Below are 21,139 nucleotides of genomic sequence, written 5' to 3'. Positions count from 1 at the left end.
GAAAAACACATATATTTAAGCATGCCTAATTTGAATTTTGTAGTCTGTTTCTTTTGTTATATTGTGGTCATTTTCATGATGGATTGTATTTATATATCTCCTGTTGTATTTGTTAATGTTTCCTGGGCTCCATAGCAATACATCACAAGTGTTCCTTCCTTTGTGCATGCTAAAAAAACGATACAGATATTTGTGCAAAGTTTAATGAGTTTACATCTCAGATACTATCTTGTGAAGTTAGACAGAAGGCAAGAAGGTCAGGAAAGATTTCCCATTGTCCTTCCATTTCATTTAGCCTCTTTCATCATTATAAACGGGCCCATCTGTGCACTACACCAGTGGAGTGGGGCAGTTTGTGATGGATCACAACAGTGTGAGTTTTACAACTAAAGACTCATTATTATTATTATTATTATTATTATTATTATTAAAAAGAAGATTATTATTATTCTGAATCACAATTTGGGAGTGCCCCAAAATCTACATCTTTTAAATCTAGAAAAATAGGATAACTTGTTTGAATATAAAGCATAGATGAAGCATAAAGTAAAGCATAGTAATTGTGAGGTGCAATAGGAGAAGCCCCATGGCACTTCTAAAAACACCTATCCGTGATTGCAGATGAGCTTCACCTGCAAGGACAAAATTGTAGAGAAAATCCTCAGCACGTTTTATGTGGGTAGACTGCACCTGTAAAGTCCTGATTTTGGAATTGTTAAAGAAGTAATGGTGAAATCTTCAGGAGTAATCAGCTATAAAAGTTTCTTCAGTTTCCTGAACATGTGATGAGGAGAGTGATCGCAGAAGAGTAAAGAAGGTGCAGGTAAAGACCAGACAAGAGAAATTTCAAGAGCACACGGAGTGGAATGAGAAAACAAAAGAATAGACAGAAAGAAAGTGATTTGGAGAACACGACTAGAGAGGAGGTTGGTAGAGATGAGAAAGGAAAAAACACGGGAACAGACTGGGAGATGAAGGAATAGAGTAGATGGAATTAGACAGAGGTGAGCAGGGGGTCATTCACACAGAGAATTAATCATTTTGACAGCCTATCTGTCTCCCTCTCTCTGCCATTTATACACACACATAAATCACATGCTCTCCCTCAGCCACTTAACCAATCCTTGCTGTAGAGTACTAACACACAATAAACTCGAGACTTTCAGTTCAGTAAACCTTCTGAGGTCTTTATACAGTCAAACAGATGACGAATAAAGAGAAACCCTGAGTCAGAGCTTTTGGACGTTTACATTTTTCAAAATAAATGATGAACATGTCATTTATATGCATTACGTTAGTCTTCTGTGCTGTTCCAGAATGTACTGAACTGTGACTTCTCAACCAACCTCACACAAAATTGTCAACTTTGTCTACTGGTATTAAATGATGTTGCATTGCCCCGTTTGATAAACAGTATATTAGCAAACACAACCTGGTCTATAAAAAAAGGGACACTGTTTTTAAATGATCTTAAACCCAGTTTATCTGCTGTAAGCTTAGATTGGATTTACAGAAATATCTGTCTTGCCCTCTTTAGAGTCAGTGCAGGGTCCAAACTGGCGATTCCAGTGGGCTTGTCACTATGTTTAATGTATGTTTTTAGCATTAATTAATATGTTTAATGGGTATTTAATCCAGCTGCTGATTAAAGATGTGACCCTTGTCTCAAAGGAAAACCTTGACTTGACATAAATGATTTTCCTTCTTATTATGTAGTGCTATTATAGGCTGTCATCTATGTATCCAAGTGCTAAACTTTGCAGTTATACGTTTCTGTCGCAGCTCATTCACTGAGAAACACAATCTGGCCAAGGTGATACTGGACGTTGGCGATGGTCCTCTTTTAGATGTAGAGATGTAGTTAGATTGGCCATCGAATATGTTGGACTTTTATCAGCCTGGAGACTGAAGTTAAGTTGCCATTTCACCACCAACTTTTAACTTTGCTTTCACTCAGTGGTTAGTTTAGCTAATTCATTTGCTTTTGTAGTTTTAGGTGATAAATGGTTTGGTTAATGGTTTTGGTTAAAAAGTGCTTCATCGCTCCATTAATCCTCTACGTTGATATTTATTCAGTGCAAAAATTACTTTACAAATGTCTATATATGATGAGTTGAGAGTGGAAGACCATTCTCACTATTGTCAGAACACTGTGGTTACAAGACAATAACAGTAACAGACTGAACTATATATAAGAAATAGCTCTAATATATACAAATAGCTCAATTATAAATATCCAGAATCTTACAGAGATGAAACATGACTGTCATTGGCTGACGTGCCACAGCATAGATGTCAAAGGCACCTTGTTGGCTTCAATCTCCTTTACACCCACTTAGATCTCACTTAATACTGAGGACAAAAATAAATCAAAGAACATTTTTGTATGAAGTCCCAGTCCCAGCGTTTACCTAATAAAGCCTTCCAGTAAAATACTGGCCAAATATATGGCAGTTCAATATAAGCCATGTGCAATATATGGAAATCAGAAAAATGGTGAAGTCAACATTTGCAGGAAAGCGCAGGAGTCACCTAAGCTAGCTATGTGCACCTTTCAAGAAAATGATTAGCAGAACCTAAGCAGCTCCAAGGTGTTCATGCTGATATTGTGACTGTTTTCCAACTTTGTTGTGAGAACACAGAACATGTAATTATAGATTGGATCAACAGTCATGATGTCTACTTCAGGGGAGAAAAAAAATGTACGGAAAATTTGAGGGAATTCCAGTAAGCTTGCTTGAACAGCACGTTTGCATTTGATATGGTGGACAAATCAGCCAGTGGATCTTTATCCTTCTTCAACACAAATTAGCCTAAGAACTAAAATGTTACACCCTCCACTAAGTTGGACTCAGTACTTGTTATTTATGATCTTCCTTGAGTTTAAACATCTGCTAACATTAAAAAAGTAAATAGGCCAGTTTTCAGTAAGTGGGCTGAAATACCTTTGAGACCAAATGACCCAGAGCCCACGAGAGATTCTACTGACCAGTAAACTTTCAACTGAAAGCTCTTGAGGCAGTTTCATATCTGAAAAAAAGTAGTTAAAGCTTTTCAAGGCCACAGATATTCAGCATGCAGGGTTTTCAGAGCACAGAACGGTAGAAATTGTATAAAACGAGCAGTATTTGATCATCCTGATTGCAAAGAGAGGGCTATTTTGCAGTAGTACAGTCTTTCAGTATATGTTAAAGACTAATATCCATTTATTTAGAGATGAGGGTAAACTGGATGATGGTGAGGAACTTGTTTGGATGTGAAAAAGCACTGAAAAAGGTATAATCTTCAAAACTAATAAAGCAGATGTTGGTAGTCTCTCCCAGGCTGAAGGTTACATGGGCCATTGCTCCTCTTCTGATAGAAATCAATCAGATTAATGATTCCCTCACAAACCATTTCTATGAGGGCTACATAAAAGCACTGTTTAGATGTCCTGGGTCCTCTAATGAGCAAATAATTATTTCAACATGTATAGAATAAAGCAAGGCTTTATTAAAAACAAACTTTTTCAAGGTTTCCAAGCTGCAGAATTAGTTTTTTTGCTTCTATGTACTCATAAAGAGGCTTAACCACAGAACTCATTCAGTGATCTCCTTCAACTAAAAAATGGTGACGCTTTTATCAAAAGAAAAAAAACAACAACGGCAGCAGCGGTGCTTACAAACATTAAACGTTTAATTCAAAAATTATTTGTGAAAGGTGAACACACAAGGCTATAAATATGTAGCATGGAGATCAGGACAGATAAAATGATACAGACCTCTAAATGATAAAGACATCCGGCTTTCAAAATCTAGAGCTGAATAGTCAAAGCTTTTCCCGGGAGTCAGTTTGACCCCCTCCGGCAACAATGGCAGCAATGGCAAGTATGTCAATTCTTGTTTTCTCTAATAATGTGTTACATCTTTGTGTTTCAGGTTCAGTTTTAGGGGTCTTATTATTTTTAAAAATAATTTAAACTATTTCGTTAGAGGTCATAAAGGCAAATATATATTTTACTACTAGTGAACAATGGGTACAATAAAACACAATAACCAACACATCCAAATAGTTTTATTATTATAGAGCAAGAAGAGGTTAAAAATGAATTTTGTATTATGTATTGTTTGAGTGATGCTAAAATAAGGAAGGTATAAAAAAATAGAGTGCTCACTATCAAAAAGAGTGAACTGTCTAAATAAATACACAGTTAACTACAATAATAGTTAACAAAATATGTACACATTATACAATTAAGTCGTTTTTGTGAAAGTTGAACGGTGACAGTCCATCACTCTGCCCAGCCCTGCCTCTTCCTCCACCAGACCTGCAGCTGCTGCAGTCTCTTTTTCCACCGTAAAATTTGCTCTGCTGCATCTGCAGCCCTTCACGTCCTCAGCTCTGCTTCTCAGGCCTGACTTGGCCGGTGTGCTATCACGAGTTACTCTTCAATTGCTCGGATTAGTTTAGCACAGTCTGGTTCAGCTATGGGAATGAAACCCAGCTCAGTATTCCATCTCTGACCCATTCAGCCCTGTAATAATTATTCATATATCAGTCAGCTAGCTTTGGCTTATCAAATAGCAGACTTTATATCAAAATGTGCATAAATAATATGTGTTGCTGGGCAGCCAGGCCTGCCACAACTGTTGCATGCAGAATTTCCAGCAGTGGTCATAACGACTCCTCTGGCAGTTCAAAGAATAAATTATGAATTGAAATTTTTTTTTCAATAAATAAATATTTTTTATTTCCATCTCATATAAACAAAAATTCAAGATTTATTAAAAATGAACTTACTTTGAGAAAAGTTATAAAATAAGTGAAGATGCAGTTTATATATAATTGTTGCATAGCATCGAGCCCATTAAAAAAGTCTGATTAATAATTGTTCAAATAAATGAAAGTCTGTTTCTAGAGACATTTAAACAACACTTTTGACTTTTTAACCAAATCTCAACTTTGTTTCAGTGTTTGTAGTCACTGAGTTTTGAAGTGGAACAATTTCTAAAATTAGAGATTAGATTAGAGATTAGATGAAATTTTATTAATCCCTCGGGTGGGTTCCTCCAGGAAATTCAGTGTATTTTCAATAAGCATGTGAAAACACAAATGGAATTTTTTATGGAATTCAGTGAACGAGCAAATCTAAAAACAATCAATGAACTGAATTGAAATAACTACCATGGCTCATTAAATTAAATCTAATTAAATGTATGCACAAACTTCTGAAACAATATAAGAACTTCCTCATCTGTAGATTTAGTTTTTGAGGTCAGTTTTAACCACAATATTGATGTAAACTGAGTTACATAACTGTACTAAATTGATGGTTAACATTTTAATTTTGTAAAGTGGTGTAATAGAAAGAAACACCTAAATCCAGTACTTCCATACTGGATTTTAAAAATGGTATATTCATCGTTTGTTGAATGCTACGCTAGATTTGGAAGATAAAAAACACTTTGATGTTTTTACATCCACCACAGAAATTTTCATATGTAGACTGAAGAGTGCTTAATCTAAAAGCTGAACTTCTGATCTCAGATTTGAAACTGGCAAAGTTTAGAACTTTTATAACTGGATTTTCTTTTTAATCCAATATACCTTGCATAGCTGCACATTCTGCCTCCAGTTTCTAGACTCAAAATAGATGACTTGCCAAAAAAAATCGTGCTTTCATTTCTAGTACTGTGACTCACTGACTGTTAGGCTCACTGTAAACAATCTCGCTATATAAATCTTTAAATGAGGAAGTGAAATTAACTTTGAAAATGTTTTTGTTGGAATTAGAGTACATCAAAGTTAACGGCTAATCACATTTCAGAGTTCACATTACAATAGACGAGATCAAGCTGCTGCAGATGAAGCAGTAAACATCTTTTCGAAGAAGTGTGGATTAGCCTGGTAAGAGATGCTCAGCCCTGCAGTGTTGTGGCTCTTTATCATATGCGCGTAGCAGAGATCCCTAAGGGAGAAAGTGGTTGGAAAATCACAGGCCTCTAGCAGCATAATGCTGTGAAAGAGCAAGGAAAGCAGAGATTTCTACTTAGCGTTCTACAGCGTGATAATTAAGCCCATCGTGTCAACAGAGGGATAGCCAGAGAGCTTGTCTCTAATAGATACTGGCAGAGCAGAGGACTTAAATTAAAACCTCAGCCCTCACTGTGTGCTTATTGGGTTACATGCATTATGTAGTGGCCTATTAGAGTCCAGGCCCAGGTGGGACCGATCACATTTTCCTCTTTTAAATATTAGCATTTCATTTCCCTTAGTGTTGCTCCGAGGAACTGAAGCTCTTCCTAACCCATTTCTTTATCTGCCCAAAAGTGTTTCACTGTCTGTCAAACTCTCCCTCCAACCCATTTTTCTCTGTCAATCATTGGTTGGGCTAATCAGTGCCCAACTCTGTCCATTTCCTTTTCCATCACAGTTTTCCTTTCTTTGTGTTAGTCCTGGTAATTCTAGCTTCCTTTGTCATTCTCTCGTTGGCTCTGTAATTGTTTGACTGAATGATTCCTGATTTTTCACCATCTCGTAATTATTTTTGAGGGGTTATGATGTATGTGGCTAATGGTATGCAACTTGCTCCCTCATAGAATTTTTTTTCACTAAAATGATAATCTGTGAATTTCTTATTTGTATTAAAGTCAACTTCAGGCCTTTTTACATGTAAAATGGTATTAATGAAAAGTTTCAGTCTGGTTTTAAACCTTGCCACAGCACAGAGACAGCCTTACTTAGAGTTTTTAATGATCTTCTTTTAACTGTTGACTCTGGCTATTCCGTGGTTTTAGTTTTACTTGACTTGACTGTTGCTTTTGACACGGTTAACCACAACATTCTTTTATCAAGATTGGAACATGTTGTTGGTCTCAAAGGTACGGTTTTAACTTGGTTAAAATCCTACCTCTCAGAGAGGTCGTTCTCTGTTGCTATGGGGCAACACTACTCGGCTTCTGCCCCTATTTATGTTATGAGTGGCTGTGTGCAGACAGGAATAGGACCCAAGGTGCAGACTCCGGAGACAGTCGTGAACTCAAAACAGCTTTAATGTAAAACTCAAAATATAACATAACTGGAAAAAATCAAAATAAACTTAAACCGGAGGACTGACAGAACACACAGCTAGGTAAACGGTAGATCGCGACACAGACACAGAGAAACACAGGGCTTAAATACACAGAGGGAGCAATCAGGGAATGGGTAACAGGAGGGAAACACAACTGGGGCAAATCAGGCCAAACAAAACAAGGGGAAGCAAAACCAGACACATTAACATGAGACATGGACTTTCAAAGTAAAACAGGAAACATAACACAGACTCACAGGCAGGCACTATAACAAAGGGAACAGAGATGTGGGACCAGGGCAGACACAGACACTGACTGTACGTGGGGATACAGCAGACAGGGGAGACAGAGCAACTAGAGAAGACAGAGACATAAACCATAAGACAGAACTTCAAAGAAACCAAAGACTAGAAATGATAAATAATATAATAAACTCAAAAACCCTGGGTCAACGACCCAGGCATCCTAACAGTACCCACCCCTAAAGGGCTGGCTCCCAGACAGCCCAAACCGAAACACCAAAACAAAAGAAAAAAACAACCCAACCAGGGTGGGCGGTGGGGGAAACAGGATGGAGGGCTTGAAACAAACCAAACAAGGAGCCAGAAACAAAAAAAGTGCAAACACCGGAGCCCGGAAAGCAACATAACAAAACACAGGCTCACGACAGGCGCAGGCGGCCAGGAAAAACAGTTCACACAAAGTTCAGGGGGGCGGCCCGGAGGCTGATGGCCCAAGAGCCCAGAAAAGAGTTCAGGGGGCCTGCCGGGCGGGAGGCACCGGCGGCGACGGAGCAGGTCAGGAGGCCGGCCGGGCGGGAGGCACCGGCGGCGGCATAGTTCAGGGGGCCGTCCAAGACGGCAACAACGTCCAGGATGAGCAGGCCGGACAGGACGTGCAGGCCGGACAGGACGTGCAGGACGAGCAGGCCGGACAGGACGTGCAGGACGAGCAGGCCGGACAGGACGTGCACGTGCAGGCCGGACAGGACGTGCAGGACGTGCAGGCCGGACAGGACGTGCAGGCCGGACAGGACGTGCAGGCCGAGCAGGCCGGACAGGACGTGCAGGCCGGACAGGACGAGCAGGACCAGACGGCATGGGGACCTCAGGCGCAGATGAAGCTGAACGCTCGGAGGCCGGACCAGGCGGAGCTGCAGATGCTGCGGGCGGCGTGGATGTTGAGGTTGCAGGCGGTGGAGCCGGTGGTGGCTGAATGGCCTCGCCAGAACCGTCAGCAGACACTGGGATGTGCTGGCTGGGTCCTCCCGGACCCCCAGCTGACAAGGCAAGAGGCTGAACGGGCCCCTTGGACCCTCCAGCGAAGACAGGAGGCTGAACGGGCCCCTCGGACCCTCCAGCGGAGACAGGAGACGGCTGGAGCGGTTCCTCGGACCCTCCAGCGGGAACAGACGGCTGAAGCGGTCCCTCGGACCCTCCAGCGGGAACAGACGGCTGAAGCGGTTCCTCGGACCCTTCAGCGGAGGCAGGTTGCTGGACGGGCCCCTCGGATCCTCCAGCGGAGGCAGGTTGCGGGACGGATGACCGAGGAGAGGAGTGACGGTGGCGTCGCTTCCTTCTAGACGAGGGAACAGGAACCGGTGGAGAAATGGAGACCTCCTCCGACCACACAGCCGCCAGGAAAAAGGCAGGCGAATGGATAGGCAAACAAGGTCCCGGCTGGTGTGAGGAAGGAGAGGAAGTCTGTAGTGGCGATGAGGCAGAGTGTGTGTTGTCCTGGGGCGGCGGTGGGGAAGATGTAGTGAGTGAGAGAGCAAGCTCACCAGCCCTGACTTGCTCTCTCCAGGCAGTTATGGTGTTCCCCAACTTAGTGTCCTTAGCAAACTGGCTAAGCCGGGGGTTATATCGAATGATGGCCTCCACCGCACTCAGCCCCACAGCCATGGTCCTTAAATCCGGGGACTGGGCGATGCGATCGAGCAGGCTCACCATCCGCTCCATCTCAGTGTTGTAATCCGAGGAAAAAGAGTCTGCGGGGTCCATGTTCTGGTCGCGATCTTCTGTTATGAGTGGCTGTGTGCAGACAGGAATAGGACCCAAGGTGCAGACTCCGGAGACAGTTGTGAACTCAAAACAGCTTTAATGTAAAACTCAAAATATAACATAACTGGAAAAAATCAAAATAAACTTAAACCGGAGGACTGACAGAACACACAGCTAGGTAAACGGTAGATCGCGACACAGACACAGAGAAACACAGGGCTTAAATACACAGAGGGAGCAATCAGGGAATGGGTAACAGGAGGGAAACACAACTGGGGCAAATCAGGCCTAACGAAACAAGGGGAAGCAAAACCAGACACATTAACATGAGACATGGACTTTCAAAGTAAAACAGGAAACATAACACAGACTCACAGGCAGGCACTATAACAAAGGGAACAGAGATGTGGGACCAGGGCAGACACAGACACTGACTGTACGTGGGGATACAGCAGACAGGGGAGACAGAGCAACTAGAGAAGACAGAGACATAAACCATAAGACAGAACTTCAAAGAAACCAAAGACTAGAAATGATAAATAATATAATAAACTCAAAAACCCTGGGTCAACGACTCAGGCATCCTAACAATTTATTGTGGTGTGCCTCAAGGGTCCGTGCTCGGTCCTGCTCTTTTCTCTTTGTACATGTTGCCGTTGGGATTCATTTTGAGAAAATACAACATCTCCTTTCACTGTTATGCAGATGATATCCAGATTTATTCACCTCTGAAATCCGATGTGTCTGCTTCTTTGCAACCTCTGTTCAACTGTTTGCATGAAGTTAAAACTTGGTTATCACATAATTTTCTTAAATTGAACGAGAATAAGACCGAAATCATAGTCTTTGGTAGTCACACTCCGCTAGACCAGTTAGCTGATGCCCTAGGCCCTCTCGCTAGCCATCTCTCGCTCACTGTAAGGAACCTTGGAGTGTTCCTGGATGGCTCTTTTAAACTTGAGAAACAGGTCTCCACTGTGGTAAAAAACAGCTTTTGCCAGTTGCGTCAGATATCTAAAGCAAAGCCGTTCCTTCCTTTAAAGCAGCGGTCCCCAACCCCCGGGCCTCGGACCGGTACCGGTCCGTGATTCATTTGGTACCAGGCAGCGAGAGTTGAGGCTCAGGTGTGAAATGTATGGTTTTCAGGGTTTTTATCGGTTTTCAGCGTTATTTTGTTATCGTTTTTATCTTTAACTTGGTTTTCCTGGGTCTTTTCACGTGTGTTATGAATAAATCATATTTTTTTCGGTACCGGTACTAGTTTTATTTTGTTGTATTTTTCCGCGACACCTAAAAGGCCGGTCCGTGAAAATATTGTCGGGCATAAACCGGTCCGTGGCGCAAAGAAGGTTGGGGACCGCTGCTTTAAACGACCTTGAAAAGCTTATCCACGCATTTATCACATCCAGATTGGACTACTGTAACTCCCTCTACTCGGGCCTCCAACACTCTTCTCTTTACCGGCTTCAGTTAATTCAAAATGCAGCTGCGCGTCTTTTAACAGGTACGAGAATCTATGAACACATAGCCCCAATTTTAGCCAAACTACATTGGCTCCCTGTTAAATATCGCATAGATTTTAAAATTCTTTTGTTCACTTTTAAAATTCTGAATAATTTAGCGCCCACCTATCTCTCTGAACTACTCCACTTATACAATCCCAACAGAGCACTTAGATCATCCAATCACATGCTCCTAGCACAACCTAGGTCTCGAATGAAGTCGAGAGGAGAGCGGGCCTTTGCAACCGTGGCACCCAGACTCTGGAATAACCTCCCTGTTCATATTCGTACTGCCGAGTCTATCCAGTCTTTTAAATCACGTCTTAAAACTTGTTACGGCCGAGAGGGCCAGGCTGTGGGTGTGGACTCAAATGCAGACACAGAGGGAGGCAAAACGGGCGTGAACACGGTGTTTTATTTACAGTGCCTAGTGAACTTACAAAGCAGGAAACTATGAATGCTATGAACTATGAATGCTATGGACTGTGGAAGCTATGAACTGTGGAAGCTATGAACTGAGAACTGTGAGGCCAAACTGTGAACATGAAACTCTGAGTGCTATGACTAGGTGCTAGATTTCACGGATGGATCCGGGGAATGGAAAAAAGGGGCAGCGGCTTGGATGGAGGTACGCAGTCAGCGTTGCAGGTTTAAAGTGTCATGCGAGGAGGGGGTGTCCAGGGGGTTCCGGGTGAGGAGTGTCCAGAGAGGATTCAGAATATGCTTGGAGTGAGGGGCTTGGCAGGGAGGCAGGCAGGTGTAGTCCGATGATGGAAAGGAAGCAACCAGATGACAGAACCAGCGTCCAGGCGGAGATGTGAGTTGTCTAGGTTGGGAAGCGCGACTGCCAGGTGGGTCCTATGACAAAGAAAACACGGTGAGGAGAAAAGCAGTAGTTAAGGGTTCTCACAAGAGCTTGGCGGCGTAGCACTAACATGAGTTAGCAGAAGATCTGGCAGAGGTCTGTTGTGAATGCTGGTCTTATATGCTGGTGACTTGATTGGAACCAGGTGTGGAAGCTGATTGGAGTCTCTGCCTGAAGGTGGAGCCCAGCGGAGTGGAAAAACCCCGTACTCACCCGGACCATGACAAAACTTATCTTTTTACTTTGGCCTTTGATTCTAACTAGTTGGCTGTTCTAGCTTATTGTGTTGTTACCTATTGTTTGTTGTCCTGTTTTATTGTTTGTTTTAATTGTCTCATGTTTTTACTGACTGTGAAGCACTATGGTCAATACTGTTGTTTTAATATGTGCTATATAAATACATTTTGATTTGATTTGATTTATACTCTCCCCAGGTCTCCACTGCAGCTTTCCATTCTTTCTCTTCTTGTACCGGGCTTATTTCCCACCAACTAGCCTAGTCATACTTGGTTAGTTGGTCCCTCAAACAGGCACAAAATGCTGTGGAACTAGAGAGAGGAGACGCCTTAACGCCCACTCACATCCTGGGCCATCTGACCTCAGGAAATCACATGATAGGGTGGGGCCAGGTTTCACAGTGAGCTCACCCGAAACCCTGGCTGATTGTGACCCACACCCAGTTTCACACCTTGGCTCAGGCAATTAGAGGATCATCAGGGGGTCCTTTTGTCCCTCTTTTGGGGAGATACTCCCACTAGGTTTAAATCTGGGACTCCCCACCATTTGACCTTAGAACTGAAGAAGCTTCTTGGATGAGAGGTGAAACGTCTTCAAGTAACTTAAAGAAGTCCAGACACTTTTCTTTGCAAGCTCCGTTCATTTTCAGAAGTAAGAAAACATTCACTGACATTTGGAACAATGCTACTTTAATCAGAGCAAATCTAAAACGACTTCCTTTAAGTAGATAATTGAAAAATGCTGAAATCTCGAAAAACACATTTCTAATATGTGCTGAGTTATGATGTTAATTCTTTTCAGATCAGGCTCCAACTTTATATATCTGTTTAATTCAACCAAAGTTCTGATGTTTCACATGAATACCACTTCACTCAGAACATTTACCGATAATGAACCAAAAACTTTTAATTTTTTTCCTTTTCATCTCATTGTTAGTGGGGATTGAGCGTGCTCCGAGGTCCTCATTAAATTTCCTGTCCAGTGCCTTAACCATTCGACCATCGCATCTCTCTTTTTTCTGTTTCAGCTTACCAAACCATCTCCATTCTCTTCTCTTCGTTCCATTAGTTTTATTTCCAAAAATGCTCCCCCTTTCCGCTCATATTTCCATTTCCTACAAGTTCTCCTTTAAAATCTCTGTGTCACTTCATGTTATTTTTATCTTTAACCCCAACGCTTCTCCCTGTATATACATTTGATGCAATCGTATGCTTGATGGAAACCACAAAAAGGCTTTGAAGATTTTCCTCATGCTGTTTTGATTTTCTAAGACCACACATCAAACAGCGGTAACCTGTTTGTGCAGAATTACTTGAAGTATGTTTGATTGGTTTTCATCAATCCAGTATAAGGAACTCCTACATGCATTTGGCAAGTCCCAGTTGCTGTGCAACAACACTATCGTCTAATGCAGATTTGTTAAAAGATGGAAGTGACTTGAGATCTTAGCTTGTCTGTCTGTACACACAGCCTCTCTGCTGTAACATCAGAGCACTCTGTGTCTTAAGGATTTTTCACCAACATACAAAGACAGAAAAAGTTGATGAAGTCTGAAATTATGAAGTTTCTGCATTTTTTGTTGATAACTTGGTCTTATCTTGATACTTTGAACCATCCATGTTCTACCACTTGTATAGGTCACAGCAGCATAGTCGAAGCAGAGATGGTTAGATCGCACTCCTCTATCCTTTCTTGGGGATATGAAGGTGTTCCCAAGCCAGCCAAACAGATGCAATGTCTCTAGTGTGTTCTTGATCTGTCTGGGGGTCAGGCATGCCCTTTTTAGTTTGGATTCACCCACGAGGAATTACAGTGAGATATCGGAACCACTTTAATAGGCTCCTTTCATGGAAGACCATTTGCTCTACTCTGAGCTTTTCCCGAATCACTAAGCTCCTCACACTATCTATAAGGCTAAGCCCAGACACCGTTTGGAGAAAGCTCATTTCTGCCCCTTGTATCTTTGATCTTTGGGTTGCTACTCACCTTTACGCTCAGTTCTCTCTTTGCCTCAGTAGAGAGGTACAGTTTCCACCTCACTGCAGATGCTGCAGACTACTTGAAGGAGCATTTCCCACTTACTACAAGGTGTTTAGACAGATTAGACAAAGGGTAAAGTTATTTAGCAAGAATATAGCACTGTGGTTAGGGGGAGGAAAAGGTACTGTACACCAAAACTGAATCTCAAATTGGTTTGTTGTAAATTTGCAGCACACTATGCATGCTAAGCATAGCATACCAGTATTAATTAACATTTCAAACATGCTAAAAAATCACCTGCCAGTAATTTTATTGTTACAGATCCACTATCCACTTTACTGCTGCTCTCTTTCCTTTCAGTAACTAGTTTGCTGCAGCCATAGCTATGCACTTTGTGACTGACAGTGACACTGTCACACTCCTGGAATAAACAAGGAATTAAAAGCTTTATGAAGACATTGTACAAAATAATGTCTGGGCAGCAGTCCAAGACCTGGAGCTTTGGAAAGGTTAATGCCACAGGACCAGAATCACACATGTAAACCAACAGCAGAATGGTTGGAAAATCATTTTCAGCCTAGCTGTAGCATGACCTGATGAGGGTGGTTCAATTAAGACAACATGCTGGTGAACTGTGAAAATGTTTGGGCCAGTAGCCAACAGTCTGCTGATGTAACTCACACACCTTCTTATAAACAGGCCATTCTTCGACGTAGCTCGCTGAATTCAAATTGGAGATTTAAGATTAGACTATGCAAATTTTCCAGCACAATACTGGTACATGTGTAAATGAAAATGCATTTATCTTTATGCTTCCTGAACCTGTCGAGTGACGTAGAAGAGTGAAAATCATCCATTTTTAGATTCTAAATCCCTTCCGTGCTTTTCTTCAAGGATTAATGCTGTGAATAGATTCCAGGCTGGTGAGTAATTGTTTAATTTTATACTACCCCAGCAGTGGTGTGTCACAATTAAACTAAAGCTGAGTGCTTTCTCCTCATTTATTATATACAAACAGCGGTAATGAATATGTGATTGCTGCAGTGTCATATAATATGTATGATAAATATGGTTGGGAGTCGGGTAAAGAGCATTAATACTTTACGTGTTGCCAGGGGTGTTGTGAGGAGCTGACAACATACAGCTCTGGGGCTGTTTTAGCAACACGAAAAGCTGTTTTAATCCACACAAACATATTCGCTGTATTCTTCATACACAGAGGAAGGGATAAGGGCACCTAGCACGCACAAAATATAAAGGTTTGGTGACTGAGGCACAGTTAACCAGACAGAAAAAATATGCATCTCTGGACATTGGACACTTTTTGTAAAAGAATGATTTGAGGCTGAAGTGGCAGAAGGCAAGAAGAAAGTTTGGTTTGGAAGATTTTCTTCTCTGGTTTCAACAAAACTACAGAAATATTAACAAACATGTACAGAAATGTACCACAAGCACAAAGAAAGTTACACACCAGTTTCATATTGTTAGTTGCATATTAATATTTATTTATTGTTGTTGTTGTCATTGACTGTGTATCCCATTTAATTTAACAGTTTTTTAATTTTATTTAAATGTTATAATTCATTATTTAAATGACTTACTTTGTAGGCTTTTAGTGATTTTAGTTTGCCTTGTTTTCTATTAATTGCTCCACCTACTCTTGCAGTGATTTCTTGTGCTGCATTACAGGAGCCTTTGTGCCATAACTGTAGCAGGAGTTGCTACTTGCTAATCTGCCTTTGTAGATTAAGTCAATTTCTTTTAAATATACAAGACAGGATTTACTTTTTAATCATAATAGCCAATGGCGTCTTTAGGGTATCTGACTACTTCATCACTTCATCACATTCTCACAGCAGTAGTTGTTGTAGTTTCATTACGTTTTTGGGTTTTGAGAAGTGGCTTAGTTTGTGTCTCCAGGTTAATTATAGATGACTTTTGACTAGGTGATTAGGTTATTTATTCTTTTTGTCCCCTTTCTGTGTTTTGTCCTTTAGCGTCTCCTTTGTGAAGTCAGTCATGTCTCCATGTTTGTTTAAACAGTCTTAGTCTCCGTCTTGGTTTTAGTTATGTTTCCTGTACATTTTACTAACAGATAAGTCTGTTGTCTCATGTGGTTTTTGTTCAGTTTAACTTGTCTCGTTAATTCTGATTTGCTCCCGCGGTGTTTCCCACTTGTTTTCCATCTTCCCACATTACCTGCTATGTATTTATTTTGTGTCCCCTTGTCCTCTTTCAAGTCGTTTTTCATGCTCTTTCCTTCTGTGCCCCTTGTGTTTTGTGTTTCTTCTGTAGTCTCTGAGCTTTTATATTTTAGATATATATATTATAGTAAAGTAACCTTTTGAGTGACCATCTGTCACTTGGATCCACTCCCTGCCTGCCAAACTGTGATAAAAGGCCTGGTATAGTAATGAGCAGCAGACCCCTGCTGGTGGTTATGATCAGTTGTGTTGTTGACATTTCAAGACTTATTATTACTTTGTGAAAAAAACCAAACCTCAATCGCTGTCCTGATATCTGCTAACAACAAATAAGTTGCAAGTAAAAGGGGGCGGCTGTTTTCCAGGGTTAGCTTGACCCTTAAATGACAGGTGGTGGGGGATTACGCACTGGGGTCAATGGGATTATCCATGTTAAAAATACATAAGTGGCTTATTAACAGTTTCACTGAAAGAGTTAAGAGGTAGCATATGTTATACTCTATAAATCATGAAAGTAATAATAAAAGCAACACCCACATTAAAACTCCATAATGTTTTGCAGTTTATTGCCAGTGCTGTCATTATAATTTTAAGTAGTGCTGATTTTTGTGTTGTAAAAAAGTAGCAAATCATGTTGCAGGTTGTTGCATTGTCTTGCTTTTACAACATTTGACACTTTTCTAACATTACGACCGAAAAATCATGAGTGGATATAAACACAATAGAATTAAATCAACCCCAAAATATGGGTCATACCTGAACAATAAATATTACCACAAATAGTGAGTGCTGGCAATCTGTTTGCTTTCATAACAGATTAGTTTGAGACTGGGCCAATGCCAAGCCCATCACTGATGGAGCAGGAGGAAGATGCAGGTAACCCTGGTACTTATTACTGCCATAATGTATTTTTACAGCAGTCTTAATGTATTTTAGAAATGACTGTGTTTGATACAGTCGTGGATTTATGCATTCATTAATACCTGGTTCCATAATAATTACGTGTGTAATGCATTTTGTAATGTCATCCCTTTGCTGATTTTCTCAGCTTCTGTCAAGTTACACACAAAAACATGTGTCAAACAGATTAAACCAGAGATTTCAGGAAAGAGCCTGACAGACTTTTATGATATTCATTAACAAACCATAAAAACTAGCACCTCTACTGTACTGTGTCTGTACAAAAAATCCTACCTACCACCTTATTACAATTCAGAGCACTGACTGGATCCTAGTAGCTCAAATGCAATTCAAGATTTGTTAATAACAAACCATTTATATCCATTAGCTTTGTGAATGGTGCCATTTAGGGCTTAAGACTCCTTATGTTGATCTACTTATTATTTTTCAGTCAGTTTCTACTCTGTTGTGTGCTCCCATCTAACAAAAATGTACTGGTGAAATGACAGCTATCATCTTATTATCTAATTATCCCCCTCTGACTGTTTCACTGTAGATGGGAGGCACCATGTACAACACTGGGAAGCATGTGTCCCTGCGGCCAGACAAAGCCCACCTGGTGAACATCTCTGGGGGCCCACTGGGATACAGCTACCGTCTGGAAGAGGTCCGCGTCCACTTTGGCAGTGAAGACTCTCAAGGTTCAGAGCACCTTCTTAATGGACAGGGCTTTCCTGGAGAGGTAAGAGACAAGACATGCAAACATGGTAAAGAAAAGAGAAAAATTACACTGCTTTAAGGTTTTAAAATTAGGTCAATACAACCTGAATTTTAGGCCAATACAGCCTGATTTTACACTTTGTTATTGTTTATTTAAACAAGATAAGAAAAATATGTATTGAAGGACAAACAAGGCACACCACAGGATCTGATAGTTTGTAGAACCACTTTAGGGAACAATAAGTCGGAGTAATCATTGCGGAGGAATTTTGGCCCAGTCCTTCTCAGAACACTTCAGTTCTTCAAGGTTTGTGGTCATTTGTTTATACATAGCTCTCCTAAGATCCCACCACAATATTGCAGTATTGACTTTGCCTAGGGCATTGTAACACTATGATTCTTGTCTTTTTCAGTCATTTTCTTGTAGATTTGCTTATGTGCTTGGAATCATTATATGATGTAATTTTGGAAAAGGTTTACCTTTTACCTGTCGGACATTAACTCTGGAGGTGTTCATGGTTTGATTGAACTTGCTGGAATGTCCACTTCTGGGAAGATTGGCAACTCTCTTGATTGTTCCATGTGAATAATCTTTTTCCCTGTATTTGTTTGGAAATGTTCCGCTAACGATTCCCAGACTGATGGGCAACACCTTTTTAGGATCATTGCTGATGTCTCATTGTTAGCATAAGTGATGGTTGTTACAAAGTAACTCATTACTGTTACTACAGTTTTCTTTAACTCTTGGACAGTAATGTGTTACATTACTGTCCAAGAGTAAGTAAATGGCCTGTGAATGGTAAATGGCCTGTATTTGTATAGCGCTTTACTAGTCCCTAAGGACCCCAAAGCGCTTTACACATCCAGTCATCCACCCATTCACACACACATTCACACACGGGTGATGGCAAGCTACATTGTAGCCACAGCCACCCTGGGGCGCACTGACAGAGGCGAGGCTGCCGGACACTGGCGCCACCGGGCCCTCTGACCACCACCAGTAGGCAATGGGTGAAGTGTCTTGCCCAAGGACACAACGACTGAGACTGTCAGAGCCGGGGCTCGAACCGGCAACCTTCTGATTACAAGACGAACTGCCAACTCTTGAGCCACGATCGCCCCTAGTAATCATATTACAGTTACTAATTTGAAAAAAATACATTACTTACTTTTGTTGCCCAAGTTCAAAATCCACTTCATATCCACACTTGTGCAACAATATCTTGAACAGATTCCAATCTCAGCCCAAAATGGCTGAGTTTGATGGAGGGAGATATGCACATTACTCTTTATAATTTATTGCTTGAAAGGACAAGATGTAAACTGTGCCCTGGTCAGAAGCAACTCTCCACTGCTGCAAACACGACTTCCGATCTCTCCAAGCACTTACACTAACACTAAGCTGGTATCAAAGAGTCCCACAGCAGGAGGGAGAGTGACACTCAGACTGTGTATGGTGACCCCAAGCAAGCAACCAAAGCTTGTTTTCAGCAGGTAACCAAAGCAGAGATGAACAGGCCGGTGGCATCATACATAGTGGAGGAAATATTTTATGATGGGATGGCCATCTTTCAGAAAGCTATTTAGCAAATGACCAAAAACAGGAAAAAGACCAGTCTCAGACAGGAAAAGTTTCTCCAGATGTATCGACTAGCAATGGAAACTGAGTTAAAGAAAACATTTCAGAGCTCTGCATGTTTGTCTACGACTGTTGACATTTGGACTTGCCACAATAAAAGCTTCCTGTGACTGGATTAACACGAATAACTTTCACTATGACAAAGCTGCAACTGTCTGCAAGCAACTGAAAGAACGACACACATACGATGTTATAGCTAGTGAAATTGAACTGATTCATTCAGTTTATGGATTGTCACGCAAAGACACGGCAACTGTCACTGACAATGGAACTAATTTTTTGAAGGCTTTCAAGATGTATGAGACCACAGCGTCAGGTTCTGATGAAGAGGATGAAGAACAAGCTGTGACATTCACAGATGTTAGAAACGTGCGCTCCACTGACACTGACCAAGGACATTTTTCTCTCCCCCTTTACCTGAGATACACACTAAACTTAATTTCAAGTAATGATGTTGACAAATGGCTTACAGCAAACACATATCAGAGTCCATATCAGTGTACAGAAGTGCAACAGGAAAATACTCTGGCCTTTGGACTGGATAAAAACTCACTGTGCCGACAACAACGAGATGGAAATCAGATGTCATGATGCCCCATCCTACGTTACAGACATTCCCACGCAAGCTTTTAACAATCTCTGTAGCCGACTAGCCGTTGACTCCATCAATGTGTATTGGTTCCTTTACTAACATTGCTGATAAAACCACTCACTGTGGCTTTGGACATTTTCCGAGGTGAGGATAGCTTATGGCAGCTTCCAACTCTGGAAATCTCTAAGACACTGACGCTGCAAAGTGGGCTCTACAGATGACACCTGGTCTGCCTGAAGCCAATGTCCAGGTGTGCCTACTGTTATATGAACTATAAAAGCTATAACTGATAGGATTGTTTAACTGATTTTGCAGTTTCAGTCTAGAATTCAGACTACTATCTCTTTATTGTATTGTTTCCTTATTAAAGGGATCATGTGTCTCAGTGATAATGCATCGGTTTTATCAGAACATGTCTCTCCTGTCTGCCTGTCGCACTTTGCACCTGTCAACTTGTTAAACATATTTTCTTTGTGTTTTCTCCCAGTATTTGTGTAAATGCTGTAAAATGTAAATATACTGCTTTAGTGAAATATGCCTATAAATAAAGAATATAAGATTGTAGGCCTGTATGCAGTCGACTTGCATCTTTGTAATTTACACTGAAGTTTGCATGAGTTTCCATTAAAAGTGATGTTATCACACCTCTTAGATGCAGGGTTGTTCTATAGCTATCTTATTGTACGACACACAGGTAACGCTATCAGATGTTTCTATAAGCAGAAAAACTAAAAAATTAAACTGAACTCAACCACTAGTGTGTTAGTGTTTACATCTTGATGCATTCTTAATCATCCAGGTAAGTAAATCTCCAAAAGTTGATTCTGTTCATCTAGACGTAGCGTTTTCAGTGGGAGAAACGTTTCATTACTCATCCAAGTGACTTCTTCAGTCTCAGCTGACTGCAGGTTTCAATCTTATAAACAGTACATTTGCATAATGACTGAAACCAGCCGACTGAAGGAACAATGGGCTGGGAGGTCAGTTCCTTAATCATAATTATGCAAATTCTCATGACCATTGATCAACAACCACTGACCAAAACCCACTGATCAATGGCCATGAGTACCATTCACAGAGAGTTGGGGAATGGCTGCAATCACAGCATTGTAAGATGGTGAAAGATGTACCCTTAGGCCCCCTCCTCGATTCAGAGATGGTCTTTCCTTTTTCACGTAAATGGCCTCCTTGACTCCGCGCTCAAACCAGCGTTCCTCCCTGTCAGGATGTTACATCCTCATCCTTGAAAGAGTGTCCACTGGGATGATGTTTCTGTAATAATAAACACATTTAGCTGATTAAAAGAGGCTATCTTCTATGTTTGACACATAGAACATGATACAGCATGATACATAAAACCTTAGACTTGAACACTGAGCCAGTAATCCATCTCAGTGGAAATTCAAACCTTGTTGCCAAAATTGAAAATGTTCAGTTTGGGGCTC

At 41.1% G+C, this 21,139-nt stretch overlaps 1 protein-coding gene across 2 annotated transcripts in view; it reads left to right on the top strand.

The window, feature by feature from the left end:
- The window catches only part of LOC120744679 (carbonic anhydrase-related protein 10-like), a 135,906-nt gene that overhangs the window by 87,548 nt on the left and 27,219 nt on the right, over positions 1–21,139 (top strand). For both annotated transcript variants that reach the window (XM_040049189.1, XM_040049190.1), the window contains one exon: positions 17,300–17,485. In XM_040049189.1, coding sequence (XP_039905123.1) covers positions 17,300–17,485 — 186 coding nt within the window. The remainder of the gene's footprint in view (positions 1–17,299; positions 17,486–21,139) is intronic.

The sequence above is a fragment of the Simochromis diagramma genome, unplaced genomic scaffold (assembly GCF_900408965.1).
Source record: "Simochromis diagramma unplaced genomic scaffold, fSimDia1.1 OVJJ01000517.1, whole genome shotgun sequence".
Taxonomy (NCBI): Eukaryota; Metazoa; Chordata; class Actinopteri; order Cichliformes; family Cichlidae; genus Simochromis; species Simochromis diagramma.
The sequence above is the reverse complement of the archived record's forward strand: the minus strand, read 5'-3'. Positions and strand labels throughout refer to the sequence as shown.